The sequence below is a fragment of the Anabrus simplex genome, chromosome 2 (genome assembly GCF_040414725.1).
Source record: "Anabrus simplex isolate iqAnaSimp1 chromosome 2, ASM4041472v1, whole genome shotgun sequence".
NCBI classification, from domain to species: domain Eukaryota; kingdom Metazoa; phylum Arthropoda; class Insecta; order Orthoptera; family Tettigoniidae; genus Anabrus; species Anabrus simplex.
Genome location: NC_090266.1, coordinates 129721541 through 129745225, shown reverse-complemented (window position 1 = coordinate 129745225; position 23685 = coordinate 129721541). Strand labels below are relative to the sequence as shown.

The 23685-nt window shown below is 40.7% G+C and overlaps 1 protein-coding gene across 1 annotated transcript in view; it reads right to left on the bottom strand.

Annotated features, from left to right (window-relative positions):
• Positions 1-381: 381 nt before the first annotated feature.
• Positions 382-23685, bottom strand: part of LOC136862699 (RAB6A-GEF complex partner protein 2) — a 205858-nt gene continuing 182554 nt past the window's right edge. Inside the window, exon 8 of the mRNA XM_067138904.2 lies at positions 382-2638. Within this exon, the coding sequence (XP_066995005.2) occupies positions 2427-2638 (212 nt within the window). The 3' untranslated portion in view covers positions 382-2426. The remainder of the gene's footprint in view (positions 2639-23685) is intronic.

The window sequence follows — 23685 nt, the reverse complement described above, 5'->3', positions numbered from 1 at the left end:
AGTTAGGGATTGGAATAACTTACCAAGGGAGATGTTCAATAAATTTCCAATTTCTTTGAAATCATTTCGGAAAAGGCTAGGAAAGCAACAGATAGGGAATCTGCCACCTGGGCGACTGCCCTAAATGCAGATCAGTATTGATTGATTGATTGATTCCCTCATGACTCTCTTGTTTTTCATTCGTCCTTTCATCATGTTTTTAGCACATTTTTAGCTTGTATTGTGTAAATAACTTTAAACACCACTTATTTCGCTGAAGATGGCTCAAACGAATCGAAACATGTTTGAATTTTATTACCCCATCTAATGATGGAATTACGTTATGTATTGAATAGGAGGATACATTAAACATTTTTTCCTTTGTGAAGTGAAAACCTTTAATACGGAATTATTATAATATCTTATAATAATACATACTTTTACAATGTGCACATATAAAAGATGTTACATAGAGAACAATAAAATACAATGGAGTTTTATTGGCGACCACTTAACACCACTTAAACAAAACATGTGTCATGCATGCTTATTACCTACAACAATTGATTGTTATATCAACAATTTAGCCTTTATTCTTGAAAGCATGACACACAGCAATATTTCCAAATACGACAATATAAAATTTAGCTATGACCTTAACAAAAATTGGTTCAACTTCAGCAGCAAGAATAAGGAATGTGGATGGCTTGGAACATAGTGTTTAAAAGACTATTGCTCTTACTCTGTGATAACCTCAGATCTGTATTATCGGAAGCCATCTCTTTCCAGTTTCTACTAGGTTAATTTATAACCGTTCAGTATTCAGTCTGTCAAAACTAACTTTGAGTAAATAAATTTATAAACTACCTGGAACAGAAAGCATATTATAATAATAATACTGCTATTTGCTTTACGTCTCACTAACTACTTTTACGGTTTTCGGAGACGCCGAGGCGCCGGAATTTTGTCCCGCTGGAGTTCTTTTACGTGCCAGTAAATCTACCGACATGAGGCTGACGTATTTGAGCACCTTCAAATACGACCGGGCTGAGCCAGGATGGAACCTGCCAAGTTGGGGTCAGAAGGCCAGCGCCTCAACCATCTGAGCCACTCAGCCCGGCAGAAACCTAATTAACATAGAATAACATGTTTCGTTCTTGAAAGAACACCATCACATTCTATCAAATCACACTCAACTATTTAGAAATAAATATTTAGTTTATTTCTGTTTAAATACTTAGGAATTTATCTTAATTATGTCCTCCTTTATCTCTACTCCAGCATTTACTGCAAGGTTTTTGAAAAACTGATGATCTGTGATTTGCGTGGGTCCAAATGGCTTCAGTCCATCGACCTACATCCACCAAGTCATGCCCCTCCCGTTGGCAACCCGATAAAAAAGCATCTTAGACTATCCCTAAATAGTTTGCAAACATATTTCAAATTACGATAACAATGATAATAGTAGATAAATATAAATGAACTCAAAAATACTTTTCCAAAAGTGTTGAATAGGCGAAAGTGAAATAATGAAAATTACCAGTATAATATGCAGCCCATTAGATGGTCAGTAAGAACAACACTTGCACAGTTTACAAATGAGTTGTAATGAAACTTGTAACAACAACAACAACAGTATAACTGTTGGAAGTGCTAAAAATAAAAACACCTAAAAGTAATACATAGTGTGTCATTGATGACCTAGCCGAGGGGAGGGGAGTGACGTGACGGAGTTAGGTCAACGGACTGCAGCCATTGGACCTGTGTCAATGACAGAGCAATGGTTTTTCAAAAATCTCACAGTAAATGCTGGGGTAGAGACAAAGGAGGTTATCATTAATATAAGTTCCAGATTTCATGAATCCAAGTATTTAAACAGAAATAAACAAACAATTTTATAAATACAATATTTGAGTGTGAATTGATAGAAGCGGATGAACGAAACATCATTCTTATTTTAATTAGGATGCTTCTTCTTCGCGTGTTATATTGTTACAATATGTTTTCTCTTTCCGGTAGTTTATAAATTTATGTAGTCAAAGTTAGGTTTAGCAGACTGAAGTGCCCAACATATATTAAAAACTGAGATCTACTGATATGTATAATCCTGCGCCCCAGCCCCCAATCATTTATGGTGAGTGCAACAAATGTCAAATTAATATAGGATATCAAAGATAAGGGGTGTGGGAGGCTTGGAACATAGTGCTTAACAGCCTATTGACCTTACTGTATGATAAACCTGAGATCTACTTAGAAGTGTATCAACATCTTTAAAAAGATACAAATTAAGAGAATATCAACTGTAGAAAATTCACACTCCAATTTTATCAGTCAGTTTCGTTACACCACGTCAATATGAGTCCACAACTCTGCTCTGAACTGTTGAGATAAAAGTCATAGATGGATTACTCAATTCAATATTTAATCTTCCAAAACCAGACTAGGACTCAAATAGCCATGCTGTATTTTAATCGACGTCGCAGAACATGAGCCACCTGGACAAGTGTTGTTGGATATATCCTCATTGGAAGATTCCACACTGTAATTTCAACGTCTGAACTACTAGGTGCTCGCCACACACCTTTACATTCATCAAAATGACAGGTAGATGGAGCAATTGTAGTGACAAATTCAAAATGGAGCCTCCATTTCAAAGACACTGCAAAACAGAAAAACAAAGAATTATGAAGTTATTTAGAAAAGTAAATATTTTGAATTAATAACAAGACAATACACTAATAAACAAAATGTCACTAACTAAAAATAAGAGAGGGATATCCACTGCAATTCATAGCCCCCCAATAGTTTATGGTGACTGCAACATGGTGGTTAACAGCCTACTGTCCTTACTGTATCATAACCGGTGATGTACTGAAGTGTGTAGTGTATAATTGCATTGATAAGAGCAAGAATTGAGACAGAAGAGACTATGTCAAAACATTCTTGGAGTTGCCACCCCACCCTGGTCAGGTTAATGACACCTTGTATTTTAGTTTTAGGTATTTTTATTTTTAGTGGGGTTGGCATGGCGGACTGGCTAGCCAGCTAGACCTATGCCACTAACAGAGCAACGGTTTTTCAACACCTCAGGTATACCAAACCTGGAAAACAACCGCAAGCGTTCAGCATACGAAGGAGTACCCAAAAATAACCGGAATAACATTGCCGTGGCGAAGCTTGTGTAGTACGCATTTCTGCCACTAGGTGTGTAGGCCTATAGCGCAACTCACTGCCAGTTCAGTGCAGCCTGTGTTGTCGAACTGGCTTGTTCTGTTCATCTGCAGCGATTGGTTTCGCTAGCGCTGTTTTGTTCTTGTTTCGTTTTCTATGATGACAAGTTTAACTGAACAATGTGCAGCTGTAAAATTTTGTTTTCTACTCAGTAAAATGCTGCTGGAACTGTTTAAATGTTAAAAACAGCTTATAAAGACGACGTTATGGGAAAAACTCAAGTGTACGAGTGGTTTGCTCAGTTTAAAAATGGCGATATGTTGATTAATGATACATCTCGTTCTGGATGTCCATCAACTGCCCGAATCAACGAAAATGCTGAAAGAATTGGAGAGCTTGTGCTCACAGTCCGTCGACAGACAATTGATAACCGTCAGAGATTAGAGAGTTATCTTGGAGCTCGGTTCAGCAAATTTTAACGGATTTCTGGGAATGAAAAGGGTTGCTGCCAAGTTTGTTCCTCGGGTTCTGGCTGACAATAAAAAAGAACGTCGAGTTGAAACATGTCGTGGTTTGAAACAACAGCCTGAAACTGATCCAGATTTTTGGTCAAAGGTCATTCCTGGTGATGACTCATGGTGCTATGGTTACGACCCAGAAATAAAGCAACAATCGTGCCAATGTAGGACGTCATTGCCACCCCATCCAAAAAAATGTTGTCAAGTCAAATCAAACATTAAAAAAAGGCTCATTTGCTTTGTTGATGCCAAGGGCATAGTTCATGCAGTTTATTCCCCCAGGTCAGACCATCAATCAAACCTTTTAGTTGGAAGTTTTAAGAAGATTGCGGAAGAGTGTTCGTCAAAAAAAGACCAGATTTGTGGCAGACAGAAGACTGGTTCTTCCACCAAAACGTGTCTGCACACACAGCCACCTCTGCTAGACAGTTTCTGGCTAAAATGGCATGGTTCCGCTGCCCCACGCACCTTACTCGCCTGACCTGGCTAAGTGCGACTTTTTCTTAATTTCACGCATGAAAAGGGGATGATAGGACACCGAATTGACAAAATTGAAGAGGTCAAGAAAAAGAGGGAGGAGCTGTCTGCCATTTCTAAAGATGACTACAAAAAATGTTTCGAACAGTGGAAACACCGGTGGGGCAAATGTGTTAGTTGTAATGGAGAGTATTGTAAAGGGATAAGGTTGTTTTGTAAAAAAGTGAAAAAACATAGCTTTTAAAAATAATTCCATTTTTGGTACCCCCTCGTATGCAAAGTTGCCCACTTAAAACTTTCACCGCAAATATGTCTGGAACAACGAGAGATATTGAAATATGGCTTTCATAGCCATGAAGGCAGGGAAGGGGCTAATAAACGTATATACTATGAATCAGTCAAAAACGTAAGAAAATATTATTTTCAACATAAACATATGTTTTCTAAATGGACACGCTCTATTATTTCTTGCGCAATCGTTAACATGAAAAATCACTTAAGGAATGGAATGTATTTCATGGCAACAGGTCAATTACATCCCGACATATTGCAATGAGAAGTTGACGCTTGAGATGAACGAAACGCGCAGCAGTTGCACATCCCGAGATTCAAACGTGAACCTCACGTTTCTCTTAATCGTGATATGATTCACGTACTACGTATTTGCACTGTTATGAAGAGGCTTGAAACAATTCCTATTTCCAGTTACACACAATGGAAAATAAAGAAAGGTTTTGCTCGTTTGTGTTCTATTGATTTTTCCTACTGTACAGTACTAGAATGGACATAACGCTAACGAAATTGAACATCACCGGTCGGGGTATTACAAAATCAGTCGCTGACCAAGGATCAAGCATAGGGGGAAAATGCTAGTTTACTGTATGTAGTTGTACGTCAATTACATAATGTTACATCACAAGTACAGGACATGTTACTGAAGACTTTTAATTACTACATTACAATTGAAATTTTGCACATGGTGAAGTGATGATATAAACGTATGTTTGTACAGTTGTACGTAGAAAACAAACTTATTAGTAACAAACAAACATGTAACATTGCTGTACGAATTATGTACATTCTGAAGTGATACAATACAGAGTACTGTACTGTACTGTACTGTACTGTCTTGTGTAGATAAATAAAACACGCAAGAGAAAACCGTTATTTACATATGCCTCTGCTGTGGCAGGAAACCCTATTCTTATTTCCATCCCTCTTAATAACAGAGCAAATATCATGAAGTACAGCGCCTGTCACATCGTAGTATGTCAATCACATCGCGATTAAGAGGAACGTGAGGTTCGCGCTTGAATCTCGGGAAGTGCAACTGCTGCGCATATCGTTTATCTCAAGCGTCAACTTCACATTGCAATATCTCGGGATGTAATTGACCTATTGCGATGAAACAAACGATATTCCTTATGAGATGTTTCGTGTTAACGACTGCACAGGAAATAACACAGGGTGTCCATTTAACAACGTAAGTTTATGTTGTATATAATATGTTCTTACATTTTTGACTGGCTCACAGTATTTACTTAACAGTATGTCCCCTGCCTTCATGCCCGTGAAAATCATTTTTCCATATCTCTTGTTGTTCCAAATATATTAATAATAATAATAATGTTATTTGTTTTACGTCCCACTAACTACTCTTTTACGGATTTCGGAGACGCCGAGGTGCCGGAATTTAGTCCCGCAGGAGTTCTTTTACGTGCCAGTAAATCTACCGACACGAGGCTGACGTATTTGAGCACCTTCAAATACCACCGGACTGAGCCAGGATCGAACCTGCCAAGTTGGGGTCAGAAGGCCAGCGCCTTAACCGTCTGAGCCACTCAGCCCGGCCCAAATATATTTGCAGTGAAAGATTTAAGTGAGCCATCCTGTACATAGACGGACAAAACCCTCTACTCTAAGTGTAGTGTGGAACAGTGGTAATGAATACTGCTAGATAGTGCTAGTGATCAGTATACTGTACCGTGCATATATCCATCATGTTTCGTACCACCGTTGCAAGCACATGCACCACCTTCACCACCACTACGATCATCGTAACCCAGGACTCCATGGACTGTATGTTATAGACCCTGGCTCACTCTCGATCTGTTATGTGCTCCAACACCGACCTACATCAGCCAACACGTACCTCGCACCAGCTCCCCGTAACCCTGCTTCCAACCTGGGATTCTCCACGTGTGGTCTCAAAGCAAATCATCTCCAGCCCCGCCAAAAGCATTGCCTCTAGGCCAAAGAAATTACCACAGAACAGCCATCTACAAGCGAATTTTCAGGCTCAGAAATATAATCAAACACTCCCCATCCCCAACACCTAACACATCTTCCAGTATCGAATTTGCCCCCTCTGAGGAGCCAGACGACACATCACCAACCCTAGAACCCTCCAGAAAACCCCTACTGGAACCCACTCTTTCCTCCTCCCCCAACCACCTCCCGAATATCAAAACCCTAGAACAAACATCTCCAAGCTCTTACAATTTAATTTTAAGTGGGAGGACATTGCCGACATAGCCATACCAACAATGAATTAATTATTAAAATCAATGGTGAGGAAGCCGCGCTACACAACTCCGTTCAACATCACTAGGGTTCGGAAGTTTATGACCTTAAGAAGTTCAAAATATGCAAAAAATATGCCTTAAAAAGTAGCTAACTTTGACCTGAAAGGGGTAAAATATGATAGGGATTTTAGGGATAGGTAGCAAGTATTAGAGTGTCACTAACATTAAACGTATCAAAGAGTGATAAGCAGTAATACAGAACACACATTTAATTGTGCAAACTGTCAGAGGTGCAGTAGGTAAATTAAAGCTTTATACATTCATTCAGTATCGTAGTCCTGAGGTGCAGTTGTCATCTCATTCTTTTTCCTAAGCATTAAACAGAAAATAAGTATTAGCATGCTTTCTGGTATCCATCAGCGTATGTTTGTACAGCATCTCTTTCTCGGAATCATGACTTCTAAACTTGTTTCCTATCTCTTTCGAGGGGGGGGGGGGGGGGGGGGGCAGTGGGGGAGAGGAATACATCAACCACACTATTTTGAAATCCTGTCTTTTGAAAATCGACGCAGATAACGTGTACCTTATTAAAAGCAACAGCTCAATTTAAACAAAAATGCTCAAAATGTAACCAAATATGACCTTATATCACTAAAATGACCAACACATGACTAAAACAATAAAAATGGCCTAAATATGCATTCATCTGCATCATAAAATTGCTTCAAACGGCGTCAGGAACCCATCATTCATAGTTATTTCCCAGATTTAGGGTGAAATGACCTCAGGATAGAAATATCACTTTTCTTTAACATCCCAACCTTAAACATCACCCTTGAAACCCCTTTCCGTCCCCATAACCAAAACCCAATCCCCACCCAAACCCACCCCACAGCCTCTTCAGCTGTGTGATATGAGGGGTAGGCGTGGGAATCTCCAAAGAGACTATTATTCAGGAACTGAATGCGGAGGGCATTACGGTAAGGAAGGCCTTTCACATCTGGAACATTTCCGGGCCCACCTACATGGTGTGGATTCTCCTCCCCACATCCCAGGATGTTGATCGCGACTTGGCCAGTGGGCACTACCACCGAAGTCCAGCTCCCCGCAATATACACACCTGCGTAGAATCCCATCTCACCTACCCCCTTAAATGCAAGGCTCGTTCCCCACTCCCCAAAATCCACCCGAGCTCATCATCCCAGTGAGAACCATCAACAGCCCCATCGAGCCCTATAATTCCCCCTTCCCACCCCAACCCTGGAAGACATCATCAACTTACTAACTATCTCTCTCTTCATCATCAGCTCCTCCCGCCGCCCACTTGTCCTCCCAACTCCCGGCTATCGCTAACCAGGCAATCAACATCCACTTCTAAACCTCCAACTCCGGCGTCAGCACTCGCTTTCACTTCACCCGCGTCAAGTTGCTAGTGTAATTACGGCCCTTGTCCCACCCAGATAATCCGGGCCTCCAGACCCAATCCCCATCTTGCTCAGTATCCAGTCATTCCAATCCGAACCACTACACTTTCCAGCCCTCACCACCCAAGACCTCTCCTATGCCATTCTCCTTAACGAGATAATTCCCCGCCCCAATCAGTTCGCACACATCACTGGCTTCACCGTCCATAGGGCAGACCACCTCGAAGGCATACGTCAGGGGGGCAACCTGTTCATCCCTTCCCACCTGTCTCCACACCCCACTCTACTCCCTCTCCATATCCATCACTGTCTTAACTCCGCTCCTGGATCCTCCACCTAGCCACAACCTACCACCGGACCCATGTCTACCCCCCCCCCACACACACACTTTGACTACACTACCTACCTTAGCAAAACTTTCCTCTACTTCCTGCTATCCAACCTAAACCACACCTTCAGATCCTACCGTGCCACGGATTGACTGCAAATCCTCCTAAGCGACCAAGGTTGTCCTTTCAACTCCATCCCCAGACACACCTGCCCCGTCTCCAACACCACCCCAGATGCTGTAATAACCCATAACTCCCTCATTCACCTACTCAACGCCCAGCTACGCCCTAGCATCAGAAGCGACAACCTCCCGGACCTCTTCCAAATATCATCCACTAATCCTTGCCCTGCCCTCCCTCCCCCAATCACGAAACCGAAATTCTCCAAAGCCACAGCTACCCCTCTCTGATCAAACTACTGTCGATACCCTTAACACGTTCATCCTGTCTGCCATACCCTCCGCCTCAGAAACCAGTATCCCCACCGCTCTACACCACCCGCCCCCATCTCGACCCCGACCTTCACACCCACCCCACTTGGCCCACCTCCAGAAACTGTCCCAATCCTACCTCCATGAATTCATGACCATTTGGGATCCCCTTCATCCTTCACCTGCATCGCCAAACCCTACGTACTATCAGAAACTACCTAGCAGCCCATAACTGACACACCTGGTCCCAAATCTGTACCAACCACAACTACCTTCACACCCAACCCGCCACATTCTCAATAGCCTCCCTAGCAATAAAACCACCCCCAAAACCCACAATACATCATGGCATAGCCCCTGCCTACACCAAGGAGAAAATGGAGGTCTTCACATGCCATTTAAATCACTGTTTCAACACCCAATGCAAACCCACATCGATAATACCGACGCTCAACTATATCTATCAGTAGCCTCCTTGCCCCAATCACCCAACACCCACTAGAGACCCCTATCGCGCCAACCCAAATCCAATAAGGTCTGTCCCAATCCCGCAATACAGTCCTCGACCTGATAAAACGTGCTACCTTCACATCCGCCACGCTCCACTCTCCCTCCTAACTATCCTAGCTGACCTCTACACTTTCATCCTCTAAAACTGATTCCACCTCACATCGTGGAATTGCACCACAATACTCCTGTTCTCCAAATATGGCAAACCCCCATCCGAACTAGACAATTACCTGATCACAGTCCTGGCGAAAACGCTGTATAAAATCCTGGTCCGACACCTGCACCTCCGCCTCCACCTCCACTTATTGTCGAACAATCTTCTCCCTCCGCCCGATTCGGCTTCCACTCTAAACTATCCACAGTCTAACCAGGGCGAGTGAGGAGTACGGACGTGCAGTGTGAATTGTACCAGGTGAGCGGAGTGCGAGGGAGGTGTGGGCAGGAAAAGTTGAGTGATATAAGGAAGATATCTAGCGTCGAGCAATATAGGGCCATCATTGGAAGATGGCAACGTGGTAAGAAGATTTTTACAGCCCAAAACAATGAAGCCAGCTCAGGGAGGAGGCTGAAAGGCGAGATGCTGTTGGTGGCTTCGGTGGTCACTGCCCTACTGGTTATTGGGGGTGTTGAAGTAAACCCAGGACCACAGGGCAGTGGCAATATGAATTGGGAGGACGTGGAAATAATAAGGAAAGTGGTCAAGAACGTTATAGAAGAACTTTGCCCCTTTGAGCAGTTAAAACAAATGCTACAAGAACAAGGCAAGGAGCATAGAAGATGAAAGGTGGATCCAAGAAACCACTAATGAAGTCAAAGGCAAAATGGAAAACAGTGAGAGAGAGGTAGTACTTTTAAAGGAGAGAATAAAAAACATGGAAAAGGAGGTAGAGACGTTGAAGAAAGAAGTTGAAGCCCACAGACATTAAACCATGAAGAAAGCTATCTTTATTTATGGAGTACAAGAAGAGCAGAATGAGTCTAAGGTGAACATAATATACAAGGTAGCAGAAGTAATACAAAAAAATTAAAATAAACTTCAGTGAGGTAGATATAGATGACGTAAAGCGGATAGGAAGGCGGAGGGGATGCAGACCTATAAAGGTCACATTGATATCCTCATTGATGGCGGACATAATAATCAGAAATGCTGGAAATCTCCGGGAAAAAGTGTGGATTAAGAGAGACTGGGGCAGAGATGGGATTAGAAATTTCAAAATCCTGAGAAAGCATTTGATTAGGGCAGAACTGCAAGGGTTGAGAGCTAATGTTAGAGGCCAAGTGCTGATGGTGTCCAATGGAAAATGGTCTCGGGAGTGGGGAGTAGAGAATCTTTTATCCATGGAGGACGATTTACATAAGGACGATACGAGTGTAGATGAGCGAGTGCAGGTGGAAAATGTGCATATCACTAAGAGAGGAGCAATGTGTAGAAGTGATTCCTTTGAAGCAATCATGAAAAGAGTCGATGAACAAGCAAATGGTAGGAGAATGGAAGTAGCCAGGAATGTAATAAATGAACTAGTGGTGGAGGTCTGCGCGAGAGAAGAAAGTAGGGGACAAGAAGCAGTGATGGAAGCTGAGGCACAGGAAAGGTCGAGTGTTCATAAACGAAACGAAAATAATGGTTGCAGGGAAGGAGCTGAAGTAAGGGGCGCCTTGACTAAAGGGAGAAGCCTGAGTCTGAAGGAGCTATGGGGTAAAAAGGGCAAAACTAATGAAGGAGTAATTGCGAGAAGCAAAAAGACAAGTGGCAGTAGTAAGTAATATGGAGTGTCTTCGAAATGATTAATATTGAATGTGATTTATCTGATAGAAGGTAATTGTATCTGAAATGTCCAGTGTCTTGTGTATATAGTACAAAAAGGAAGTTGTATTTGGTATGCAAGTGAACGGTGGTCTGTGGTGAGAGTAGGTGTGGTCATTGTGAGAAAGAGGGAGAGGATGAGGTGGAGCTGGAGGTATATATTATTGAGTCGGTAATTATTGGTAGAGAATTTGTTAGTGTGATAGTGTTATCTGTATGGAGGGAACCTGCTGAAATGTTTAAGTGTGGAGATGGAGAAGTGATGGATCACGGAATAACAGGATTCAAGAAATGAGAGGGAGGAGAATTGATAAGTGGTGTTTGTTTATAGGAAGTGTGTTGTGTTTATTTTAATGAGTCGTAATGGTAAAATTTTACGATAAGAGAGGTAGCGAGGTGACAAGTTGTTTTTAAGTGTATTGTAATTGTATGTATGGTATTATTCAAGTGATGGTGTCTTTAGGTATAAGATGGATGAATTGTGAAGTTCGATAGAATTATGATAAGAGAGGTAGCGAAGTTTAGAGGGTACTTATTCAAGTGATGGTGTCTTAATGTGTATTATGAAAGGTGATGATGGCTGGATGATAAGAGAGGAAGCGCAGTTTAAATGGCATTGGTAGATTCAAGTAAAGGTGTCTTTATGTGTATTGAGATCGTATTGGTGAGTGATTTATTAGTTAATGATAAGAGGTAGATGATGTTTAGATGTTGGATCAGGTATATGTGGCATGGAATTGAAGGGAACGATTGTGGAGTTCGATGGATGGATGATAAGAGAGGTAGTGAAGTTCAGAGGGTATTTATTCAAGTGAAGGATCGTATTGGTGAGTGATTTATTAGTTAATGATAAGAGGCAGATATGTAATGATGTTTAGATGTTGGATCAGAGTTTAGTTGGATGGATGATAAGAGAGGTAGCGGAGTTTAGATGGTATTTATTCAAGTGAAGGTGTCTTAAGGTGATTGTATTTGTAAAGTAAATGAGGAGAGGTAGCGAAGTTTAAATGGTATTTGTTCAAGTGGCGATGTCCGTATGTGTATTGTAATTGTTAATGTGGCCTGGAAAATGGTATTTATTCAAGTGATGTTGTCTGTATGTGTATTGTAATGGTTGAAGTAATATGTGGCCTGGAATAGAAGTGTAAAGGGAGGTTGGAAGAATGTGTGCATCGGTAAATATGTGACCCGGTGAGGTCTTAAATCATCCTCCTCTACACTCACATGTTATTTGTGCGACCCCCACAACCTATGGTCTCACCACCTGGGCAGCCGTAGGCAATGCCAACCCCAACCACTTTCGTCCTCTCATCTCCATCGGACGAAGGACCGTATGCTACACACTCAGTCTCCCATTCTGTTACTCTACTGCTAACCTCAATGACTATGACATCTTCCCCCTCCCTAAACTCGACTCCTACGTCCTCACCCAATTCCAACCTTTCTACCAGCAAGCCCTCGACGGAAATCATACCGACCTAAACCAAATCCTTCATGGTCTCCCCCTATGCCCTCCCTACATTTCACCCAAAACACCTTCAACTAATACCGGTCACAACCCCAACCCTAAAGTGGTGCCTGCAAGAGTACTGTGATGGAAACCGTCTACCCCGCAAAAGGTCCCTCTCTCCCCATAACCGTCCAGCCTCCTATCCCCACCCCATGTACCCGCACAAACCCCACCCAACACAAGGCAATGATCAACTGAATATTTCACTTAACAGTACAGACTAAAACACGTCAGGATGGTGAGCCTCGTCGACTCCTACCCATTCTGGACACAATTGGGTAAAACCAATGTAAATCCTGTATGGTACATACATATGTAAATTCAAATCAGAAAACCACTGTACACTCTGTTAAACATACCGTACACAAGACAAAACCTAGTCAATAAAACGCTCAGAATACAATGTACAAGACTTTGCAACCATAATGTTGGTAACCTCCCACAAATCCATACAAAATAACCAGTATCCGTTGTGAATTAACCATGTAAATTATGACCAAGATAAATTATATTCTTCATGCATAGGCTGAATTCTGTACAATATGCTATACGTAGAGCAATTTCACAGATACCAAACAAGACGACGACATGTTCACATACGATAATAACAAAACTATTCCATATTAGACCCAATTCTCTATCCAATGTATAATGCTTAAACAGGTTTTGTAAATAGACCCAACTCTATACCGAATATGGAAATGTATTCTCTACTTACCAAACCTAGAAGAAAAAACCGCCGTGCGAGTAGAGGCGTGTGGCTGTGAGCTTGCATCCGGGAGATAGTAGGTTCGAATCCCACTATCGGCAGCCCTGAAAATGGTTTTCCGTGGTTTCCCATTTTCACACCAGGCAAATGCTGGGGCTGCACCTTAATTAAGGCCACGGCCGCTTCCTTCCAACTCATAGGCCGTTCCTATCCCATCGTCGCCATAAGACCTATCTGTGTCGGTGCGACGTAAAGCCCATAGCAAAAAAAAAAAAAAAAAAAAAAACTGTTACCCCTACCGTAGTGAATGTAACAGAGCGATTGTCAGAACAGCTGTCACAGCACTGGAGTTGTCGTTATCAACGATCCAGCGTGTGACCCGCACACATGACTGTGTCCAACATGACCATCAACAGATGCCTGAGTGAGAGAAATTTGCTCTCGCGCAGCCCGTTACGTCGCTTTCCACTCACGCCTGTTCACCGTCTAGCCAGATTACAGTGGTGCCGCGCTCGAGCAACGTGAAACTCCGCTGACTGGGGACGTATAGTTTTTAGTGACGAGTCTCGGTGGCCTGGCGACAACAGCAGACATGTTTGGAGACGTCCAGGTCAGCTTGGGGATCCTGCCTTGAATATCGCACGCCACACAGCCCCACAACAGGGGGTGATGGTCTGGGGTGCCATCTCCTTTGAAAGCCGGACCCCTCTGGTAATCATTCCTGGCACACCGACAGCACAGCGGTATGTTGATGACATACGGCCGGTTGTGTTACCGTTCCTTCAGCGACATCCAGGCCTTACTTTCTAACAGGATAACGCCCGGCCGCACACGGCACGTGTTGCTATGAACTATCTTTAACCTTGCACCAACCTTCCTTGGCCAGCTCGGTCGCCGGATCTCTCTCCCAAAGAACACATTTGGGACGTCATGGGAAGGCGATGGCGGACATCCCGGAATGCTGCCGATTTAGCCCAACAGTTGGAGACCATTTGGCACGAAATTCCGCAGGACACCCATCCGGGAAATTTATCAGTCTATGCCAAGTCGAGTGACAGCTTGCATCCAGGCCAGGGGTAGACCAACGACCGTATTGACGTCCTCAATTTGTAACGCTCTAACGCTGCAATAGATCATTCAATTGCTCTGCACTTTAGATCTTTTGTTTTTCTATGTATTTTCGACACATCCACTGATTTTTACCGCCATCGAACAATTCCTTCCTGGTGCGTCGTTTTTTGTTATACATTGTATTACCATTATAAATATTATTAATGTTCACAGTACTGTAACCTATCAAATTTTCCTGAGGTTCATTTCAAATTGCTCTCCAGAGGTAATTATGATAAATTCATAAGTGGCAGACGAGGGTGACCTTGCTTCTCAAAATGAAAGTTATTGTAATGCACGTCATACCTAGTCTTGCCCTACCTAGTGTCCCCTTCAAAAGTGGTAATAATTTAGTAAAAGGGAAATTATTTATTTCATCAGCGTATTGGAACATTATTTAATCGCCAAGAGGGTGAGATTCTGTACTTCCGTGCTAGTGCGAGCCAGTCACTTTGTGAACCGGTTTTTCCCGACCTACCAAGAGAACGAGGAAGCAGGGTGAAATTCCTGTTATGTGGCCTTCAAACACATGTGTGCGTACCACGTGACCCGGCGAGCAGCCTGATCTCAATCGATCAATAAATGGAAAGTCAAGTGACGTGAAACTGGAGCAGCCAATAAAAATGACAATCTTCACAGGAATGCAAAAAATCCACCAATTAGATGTAATTAAGGGACACACCTACGTCTTAGGATAGGAAATTAATGGTAATTCCAGAGGAAAATTTTATAGAGGCTTTTGTACTTCGGGACGCTAAATTTGAGCATTACTCTGACTGCAGCTACGGAAGAGACTGGACGTCGTTTGCTTCACTGGAAAACTTTACATTAGAGAAAGCATCGAGGATTGTATAAACAGCAATTCAGACACTCGGAAAATTTAGCTACGATTTTATTTAGGGTTGTCCTAAGATAAGTGTCTACATCCAAATTATAAAGCATCGTGTGTGTATCCTGGGCTATTGTTAAGACTTTTGTTAGTTTCAGCTTTCTACGAGAACTTGGAAGAAGGAAGGTCCTTGGTTCGAGTTCACTGCAAGATGGTTATCCAGTTCCGCGAAGAATACTACAAGTTCCTGTGTATCTTCAGCTCCTCCATGAGTCACTAAGCATGTAAGGCGTCGGACATGGGCGAGACTTTGTTCGATGGAAGGTGATGTGACCACGTGCTAGGTCATCAGCCAAAATCCAGTTCACACCAGCCACATGAGTATTCTTTAAGAATTCAATTTCTTTCTATCTTTGTAAAATGTTTGTAAAAGTAGCCTTACCTTATTCATTTTGATTTCTGTTAGTTTTGCAGTAGTTAGACTTTTCATTCTTCTTTCTTTGGTGAGAGGTAGTTAGTGCTCTGGAATGAGTGTATATTTGTTCTATTAGTTAGAAATGAGTGTATGTCATCGAGAGAGACCTCAACTGTCCTAAGAATTTAGAAGGCAGGAGAGATAAAAAAAAAAAAATGAACCCCGCGTTAATTTTGATTGGTTTTGAAATAATTTGAAAATTAATTGAGACAAATTAGGACAGTGTTCTAGTGTTTTTCTTAGTGTAGAATTTCATTCTACGATTGTACGACATGTTTGTGGGTTCGAGTTTGTTTAGAGTCATCCGAGTAACTTCATACGACAGCTTTGCGAGTGAGATTATGCACGGTCAGGAATATAATAATAATAATAATAATAATAATAATAATAATAATGAGTAAAAATAATTAAACCTAATTACGGGCTAAAATGATTTAATAAGGTCATGGGTTTAATGTTAGTTATTCTTGGAAAGTATTATCGTGTGCTCACTTTATGTAAAGTAAGCCTGGGACATGGCAATTCTCCGGACGGAGTAATGACAAATTATATGTATGTTTCTGCGCTATAAAATTTGAGTATGACTTGCAGATGGGCATTATATTTTGAGTAATAATTTATGCATCCATTAGAGTCAATTTTGGGAAGAGATGTGTCACTGGACATGATTTCTTCGAACTTCAGTGCAGAGTAATCAAGAGCCACGACATTATAGGTGAATAAAAATAAATGCCACAACTCATGTACCGTAAGCGCGTATTCTAATATTTTGACCTGTGTTGTAGTTATTCTACTTGCTTAATTGGGATGATTTCTGTTTAAAATATTCCTTTAACATCGTTGTATAGTTAATTTCTACGTATAAGTGATAATCTTAATTCTATCACATTCTAAATTGATACCTGGGATGTGCGTGATAGTGTCATCTAGAGAATGGTTTCCCTAATTTGCAGTAAATCCTAAATTTAATAATAATGGGTTAGTGTTCGTGTAAATAGTATTATAATAATGCCGTGTACCCATGTGTGAATGTGTGATGTGTGATTTGATCCTATTCTGTGTTTTTTGAATATTTCTTGTATGATTTTGTGACGATATTCTCCACTATGTGCGTCAAATTTTTGACCGATTTGCATTATTTCGCGTGTCCGTAATTGGATCAATTTTGAATCTTTAGAAGATTTTATTGTAATTTAAGGTAGACTAGGGCCTAATTCACTAAGTTAAAGTGAATAAGAGAAGGCAACGTCCGTGGACTGATGTCACGAGATTTAATTATTAGTTATTGTACAATCACTTTCTGCATAAAATTGAGTAAAATTTAGGTTGATATACGTTCAAGTAAAAATTTATTACAAGAAGTTTATTCAATTAATAATTATAAAAATGAAGTAATTGTTAAAGGGAAAGTCTAAGGAAGACTTGCTAACCATAAATTGATGAATTAAATAATTTTCAATAATTTAAATAAGGAAGAGAAAATAATCATTTTCTTGTAAAATTAAGCGAAATCCAGATGGGATATTTTAATTTAAACAATTTGATTATCATTATAGGAGAATGATATCAGATATTAATTTGTTTTTCAATCAATTTTTCAGTAAATTAATGATTCCTATATTTATTATTACAGAAACGAACAGTCGTTGAACCTTAATTTGAGCGAGATCACTCATAAATGATAGCACGAGGAGAAGATATTTTCAAGAATCAAACCCAGATTTTGTGAATTTAATTGTTTTATTTAAAAGAGTGTCAGTTTTAATAAATGTGTAAACCTATTTTAGTCTCCTTTCATTTGTCGCTAGTCCTTCATCTATCCCTGCCTTTAAAATTTTCTGCACAGCCGATAGCGAACGGTCCACCTCTGAGACCCTCGCTCTCCGGCGAGCTGAGCCCGGCATGATGGGGGCAGGTATAGATTTGGCGGCCAACGTGGTTAGGCCCGATTTATTGGCTGTACCAATAAAAGGACTCGATCTGGTAGTCCAGAATTTGGACAAAAACAAGATGCGGCGACAAATAAAATTTTTACAGGTTATTTTTTTGAGACATTTATTAGCCCAAAATTTTGTGGCGAACTACACTCAGGTTAAGTTTAGGAAGGGCCTTGTTGTTTAATTATAAACAAAATCTGGACGATAGTTGTCAAAATTTTTTTGTAGCGGCTATTTTCCGCATAATTTGGACTTAGGCTATAGGATTGTATTTTACGACGTTAATCTTCTCTGAAGGCTGTGACATCAGTCCACTTGTGACTGATTAATTGGATTCTGGTATGTGGCCATCGAACTTAGTCCTCCCATGTCTGAACTGCCGTTTATTTCAAAGGAAAATGAGTACTGTAACAATGGAGGATTTACGTAGACTCCCAGACGGAGTAGTGACGGACTTACAAAATAATTGAAAACGGGAAATGACTGAAAACCAAACTAAATTAGAGCAGAATCTTAATGAATTGTTAGAACATAAACTTAGTGAAAATAGTGAATCATTAGAAAAAAAACTTAGTGAAAATAATGAATTACTAGAGAAAAAACTTAGCGAAAATAGTATAAATCTAGAACAAAAACTTAGCGAAAATAGTGTAAATCTAGAAGAAAAACTTAGCGAAAATAGTGTAAATCTAGAACAAAAACTTAGCGAGAATAGTGAGTTAATAAAAAGGGAACTCAAAGGTACTATTGAGGAAATTCAAAGCAAGACAGAGGAAAATATCGAAAAGTTACACATGGACGTTAAATTATTTAACGGGAAGTTAGCTTCAGTTCAAAGTGAATTGGTATCTGTGAAGCAAAATTTTTCAAATTTAAAGGGAGAAATCCAGGCCGGAATAGACAACTCCATGTCAGCTATGTCTAATGAATTTAGTGAAAGGCTAGCTAAAGTACAAACTGGGATATTGCAAGGATTAGGCAAGTATAAGGACGAGGTACAAGATAAATTTCAAGCGATTGAGGAGAAAATCGATGAGAATGCACAGGACTTAACAGCAACCAAAACAGCATGGTCTAGGAAATTCACGCAAATTTTCGAAACTGTGAAACAGGTAGAAAAGGGCGTTATTGCTGAAATAAAAGTAGCTCAAGTCACCAACTCAGAGCGACTTGAATATTTTTACGAAACGATTGAGGAGACACAACAGAGTTTGCAAACTATGAAAACCTCAATAGATAAAGAAATAGGAGAGGTCAAAGCTAGTTCGGAATCTTATAAACAAGAACTACAGAATGGAATTCAGGAACTCACTAAAGAATTACAGTTGCTTAAGTTGCAAGGCGAAAGTCATAATATTGTAACCAACACATTGTTAGAGAGGCAAAGTAATTTAGAGAAGAAGGTATCCGGAGAAGTCTTATCTTCAACTCCGAAGCAGGACGACCAAATGAATGTCAATAACAGTGTAAATGTCACCAATCCAGCTCCAGGATATAATAGCGGAAGAGTAAGTCAGCTTAATACGTCAGGTCAAACGCAGATAGTAAATATAATTCGAATGCAGGAAGACCATCCAAAAAAATTTAATAACGTAAAAGGGGTAACTCCCAGGAGTTTTATTAATGAACTACAGGAATATTTTCGGGACAACAAGATACCAGAAGAGCGCCAACTGCGAGTAACGGAAAGATATTTGGAGAATTCTGTATTGACGTGGTTCACAGCGTTCCGATATTCATTCGACAATTTCGAAGGATTTAAGAGGGCTTTCCTAGAAAAATATTGGAACACAGACATTCAACATAACCTCAAGACAGAGTTGTATGCTAAGAGGTATGCCCTATCCACGCCAACACGATTTTCGGAATTTTTCTCCAGCCAGCTACGTAAGCTACGAGAGCTAGACACACCTCCATCAGAAGCTGAGTTAATAAAGGTTATTACTAGGCAACTTCCAGCAGAGACGCAACGAATTATGATCGCTTCAAATGTACAAACCGCATTTCAAGCTGAGGCCATATTGCGACAACTCGACATGACATCTAGAGAAACACAAAGGCGAAATCCCGGCCAAGAACAACAAGTTTTCCAAGCCAATGTTACCAGATCTGAGGAAAGGAACATTGTTAACCAAGAGAGAAATTGGGGTAGGAATGTCGAAGGAAGACCACACAGAGACCGATCTCCGAGACCAGGACGCCGAGATAACGAAGAATGGAATTATTCCAGACGTAATGTCCGAAGAAGACCATATGAGAACAACAGGGACAGATGGAGAAGAGAACCAGAAAATAGAAGACCTGAGAGACGGAAAAGAAACTGGAGAGAGGAAGAGAGAGAGAAGTATTTGCGTGAACTCCAGCAGTCTAGTCAAGAGCGTAAGAAATGGCATCGGGCTATACATGAGCAGGACGTCAACCCTGATATTGTTGGAGCGGAGAGTTTGGAGTACCAGAGAGCAAAGCAAAGGGAAGATAAAGGACATTCGGAAGATGATGGGTACAATCAAGGTGCCATCAAAAAAAAAAAAAAACCACCCCTGAATTAGTAGGAGATAGTCTCGACACTAACCCTTATATTAATAGTGAAACGCAAGAATGGATTATTGTTCAGATTGATTCCTGGATGACAAGATCAGATGACCTACTTGAAGAAAATCTGGAGTCGAACACAAACTACCTGAAAACACTACCTATAATTTCGGCTAGGATATGTGGTGTAAGAGTGAAATGCTTAGTGGATACTGGATCTACAATTAGTGTCATTTCAACTTCTTTCCTAAATGATTTAAAGGACAGACATAATATCCCGATTATACCAGTATCTCACATTAAAATAAGAGGAATTATCCCGGATAAGACTGTGGCATGCAAACTACAGACACTGTTGGATGTTGAAATAGGAAATACAAAATTTCAGAACGTATTCTTGGCTATGTCAAATATAAAATTTAACATCATTCTAGGAGTTGATTTTTTGACATCTTACCATGCCAATATTGATCTAAATTCCAACCAGATTCTTTTTCGATTGGATGAGACATTCGAAACGGCTATGGTTAACCCAGCCGATATAAATGATCAGAGTGTGTTTCTCATTAATAACGCCTCGACATCGTGGGAATCCGAAGACCAGGAGGCCACAGAAGAGGTAAATCAGGCCCTGGATAATATCATAGAAGAGGGCGACGATGCAACACACCCGTATGACCTCATAAACTCTAAGGTTAACCAAGCTATAGGAACGGAAGAAGAGAGAGGCCGACTCCGAGAGTTATTGTTAAAGTATAAATCAGTGTTTGATGATAAACCAGGCCAGATCCCTGACTTTAAATATTCTCTAGTAGTCACAGATTGGACTCCGTTTAAAAAGAAGCCTTATCCGATCCCTGAGAAATTTCATTCTCGTGTAGGGAAAATTATTGCAGAAATGGAAAGAGACGGGATTATCATGAAGTCCAGTACACCATTCATAAGTGCTCTAGTGGTGGTACATAAACCAGATGGATCTCTGAGAATATGTTTGGATGCGCGAAATATTAACTCCAAACTGATACCAGAAAGAGACCAGGTGCCAGCAATTAAAGATGTCCTTAGAAAATTTCGTGGCATGAACTTGTTCACATCAGTGGATTTTACCTCCTCGTATTACCACATTCTTTTGGAAGAAAAGTCAAGATTATTGACTGGATTTATGTTTGACCAGCAAACATACGTTTTTAGAAAATTGCCCTTTGGCATTTCCAACGCCGCAGCCGCTCTTATACGTGCCTTAGATAGATGCCTTACAGATGAAGTCAAGAGTTTTACTACTAAATATATTGATGATCTGCTTATGGCGAGTGAAACATTCAAAGAACATCTTGTTAAACTAGAAAAGCTGTTGAGCAATCTTTCAAAATCTGGGTTCCACATAAACCTAAAGAAATCACGCTTCTGCCAGTCTGAAATATTATTTCTAGGCCATATTATTGATGGAAAAGGGATAAGGCCGAACCCTGTAAAAATTGAAGCTATTAGCAAATTTCCAAGGCCGATCCGTGTCAAACAAGTACGGCAGTTCCTAGGCATGGCCAACTTCTTTGCGAGCCATTGTCCCAACTATACCCAAACGGTAGCTCCACTTCAAGATCTATTAAAAAAAGGTAACAAATGGAAATGGAATGAAGAGTGTGACCTGGCATTTACCAAGACCAAAGAGATGCTGTTGAATTACGTTAAGCTAGGATATCCTGATTTCGGAAAACCCTTTATACTACAAACGGATGCATCTGGAATCGGAATTGGGGCTGTGTTATTCCAGGAGGACGGAGAGAAACCGGAAAATAAAACTTACCTAGCCTTCGTTAGTCGGAAATTACGAAATCACGAAAAACATTATTCCGTAACTGAGATAGAAATGTTATCCATAGTATTTGCATTGAAATATTGGCAGAAAATCATCTACGGATTTCCGATCGTTATTAGAACAGATCATAAAGCTTTAACCTTCATGCTAAAGGCTACTATGGCATCAGAACGAGTATTTTGATGGACAATGTTTGTGCAACAATTCAACATTCAATTGGAGCATTGTTCTGGGAAGAGTAATTTACTGGCCGACTGTCTGAGCCGTAATCCTAATGAGAAAGTACTGGAAGTCAACCAACTTGAACTAGTTCCCGAGGATCATGAATTCTTAAGAAAACTCAGATACATACGGCAAGCTGAAAAAAGAGACAGTGACTTAAGACCTATCATTGATTTCCTAGAGGATAAAATTAAACCTAGAGATCCTGGATACCGTAGAATAAGAAGAAGAGCATCCCGATATCAGTATTTAGATAACACTCTACAGTAGAGTCTCGATTATCCGACCTAAACGGGACCTGGAGTACGTCGGATCACCGAAAATGTCGGATAATACAGAATAACTTTGAAAATGAACTAAAATAAACAGGAAGACTATACTGTATTACGTACTATGTTTTGCGGGACTCTATTTATTGTCTTATTACTCTTTTCTTACTACGCCTGTAGCCAGGTGCAGACGTCTTGGCTTGGGCTGCAAGAGTTTTGATGTCAGCTTCTTGAAATTCAGCCCAGTCTCATCACAATTAAAAATCTGATCACCGGTTAATCCTTCAGCAAGAATTATTTCTTGAAATTGTCTTTTAAATTTCACAACCTCATCGGATTTAGCTGGCAGTTCTTCTCCACAGATATTAAGCTGCCCAATGCCGTACCGTTTTTCCCACCGATCAAGCCACCCAGCAATAGCAGTAAAATCAGGGTCCCTTTATTAAACTCCTACTGGATATACACCGCCATTTCTTGCAGAATGGGACCAGATATTGACAAGCCCTTTTCCTGGTTTTTAGTGAACCAAAGAAATAGTGCTTCACTTACTTTTATGTACTCACATTTTTCATTGTTTTTTTCTTCTAATTTTCAGTGCATCACTTGTTGCTCTGGTAGAGCACCACTTTTCAATTTATTCCCTCGTATGTTTCCAGCCTCCCACTGTAACATGTCCAACACCATAATCTGAAGCCATTTTTTTGGAGAGTTTCCCCTTTGTCCAGTCTCTTTAACCCACTCTACTTGTTTTCCACAGAAACAATCACTTTCTTACGTTTACTCGCCATACTCAGAGAGGATATGAAAACTATAACATCCGCACCCAACCAATACTACATTGCAAAATCCTACCGCATGACTGCTAGTGCTTGTCCCACAGTCGCACCCTTCACACCCCGTGTCCCAGAATTGCATCCACCTAAAGATCAAATTAAGCCTACCAGTGTCGGATAACACGGAGTGTCGGATAAGCGAAGGTCGGCTGAGCGAGACTCTACTGTATTTAAATTTGTGGATCCAGAAAAATCGAAATTGAGAATTGTTGTACCTTCGAAATTGTTCGAACCTTTAATTTGGCATGCACATCGAATTACCGGACATGGCGGTA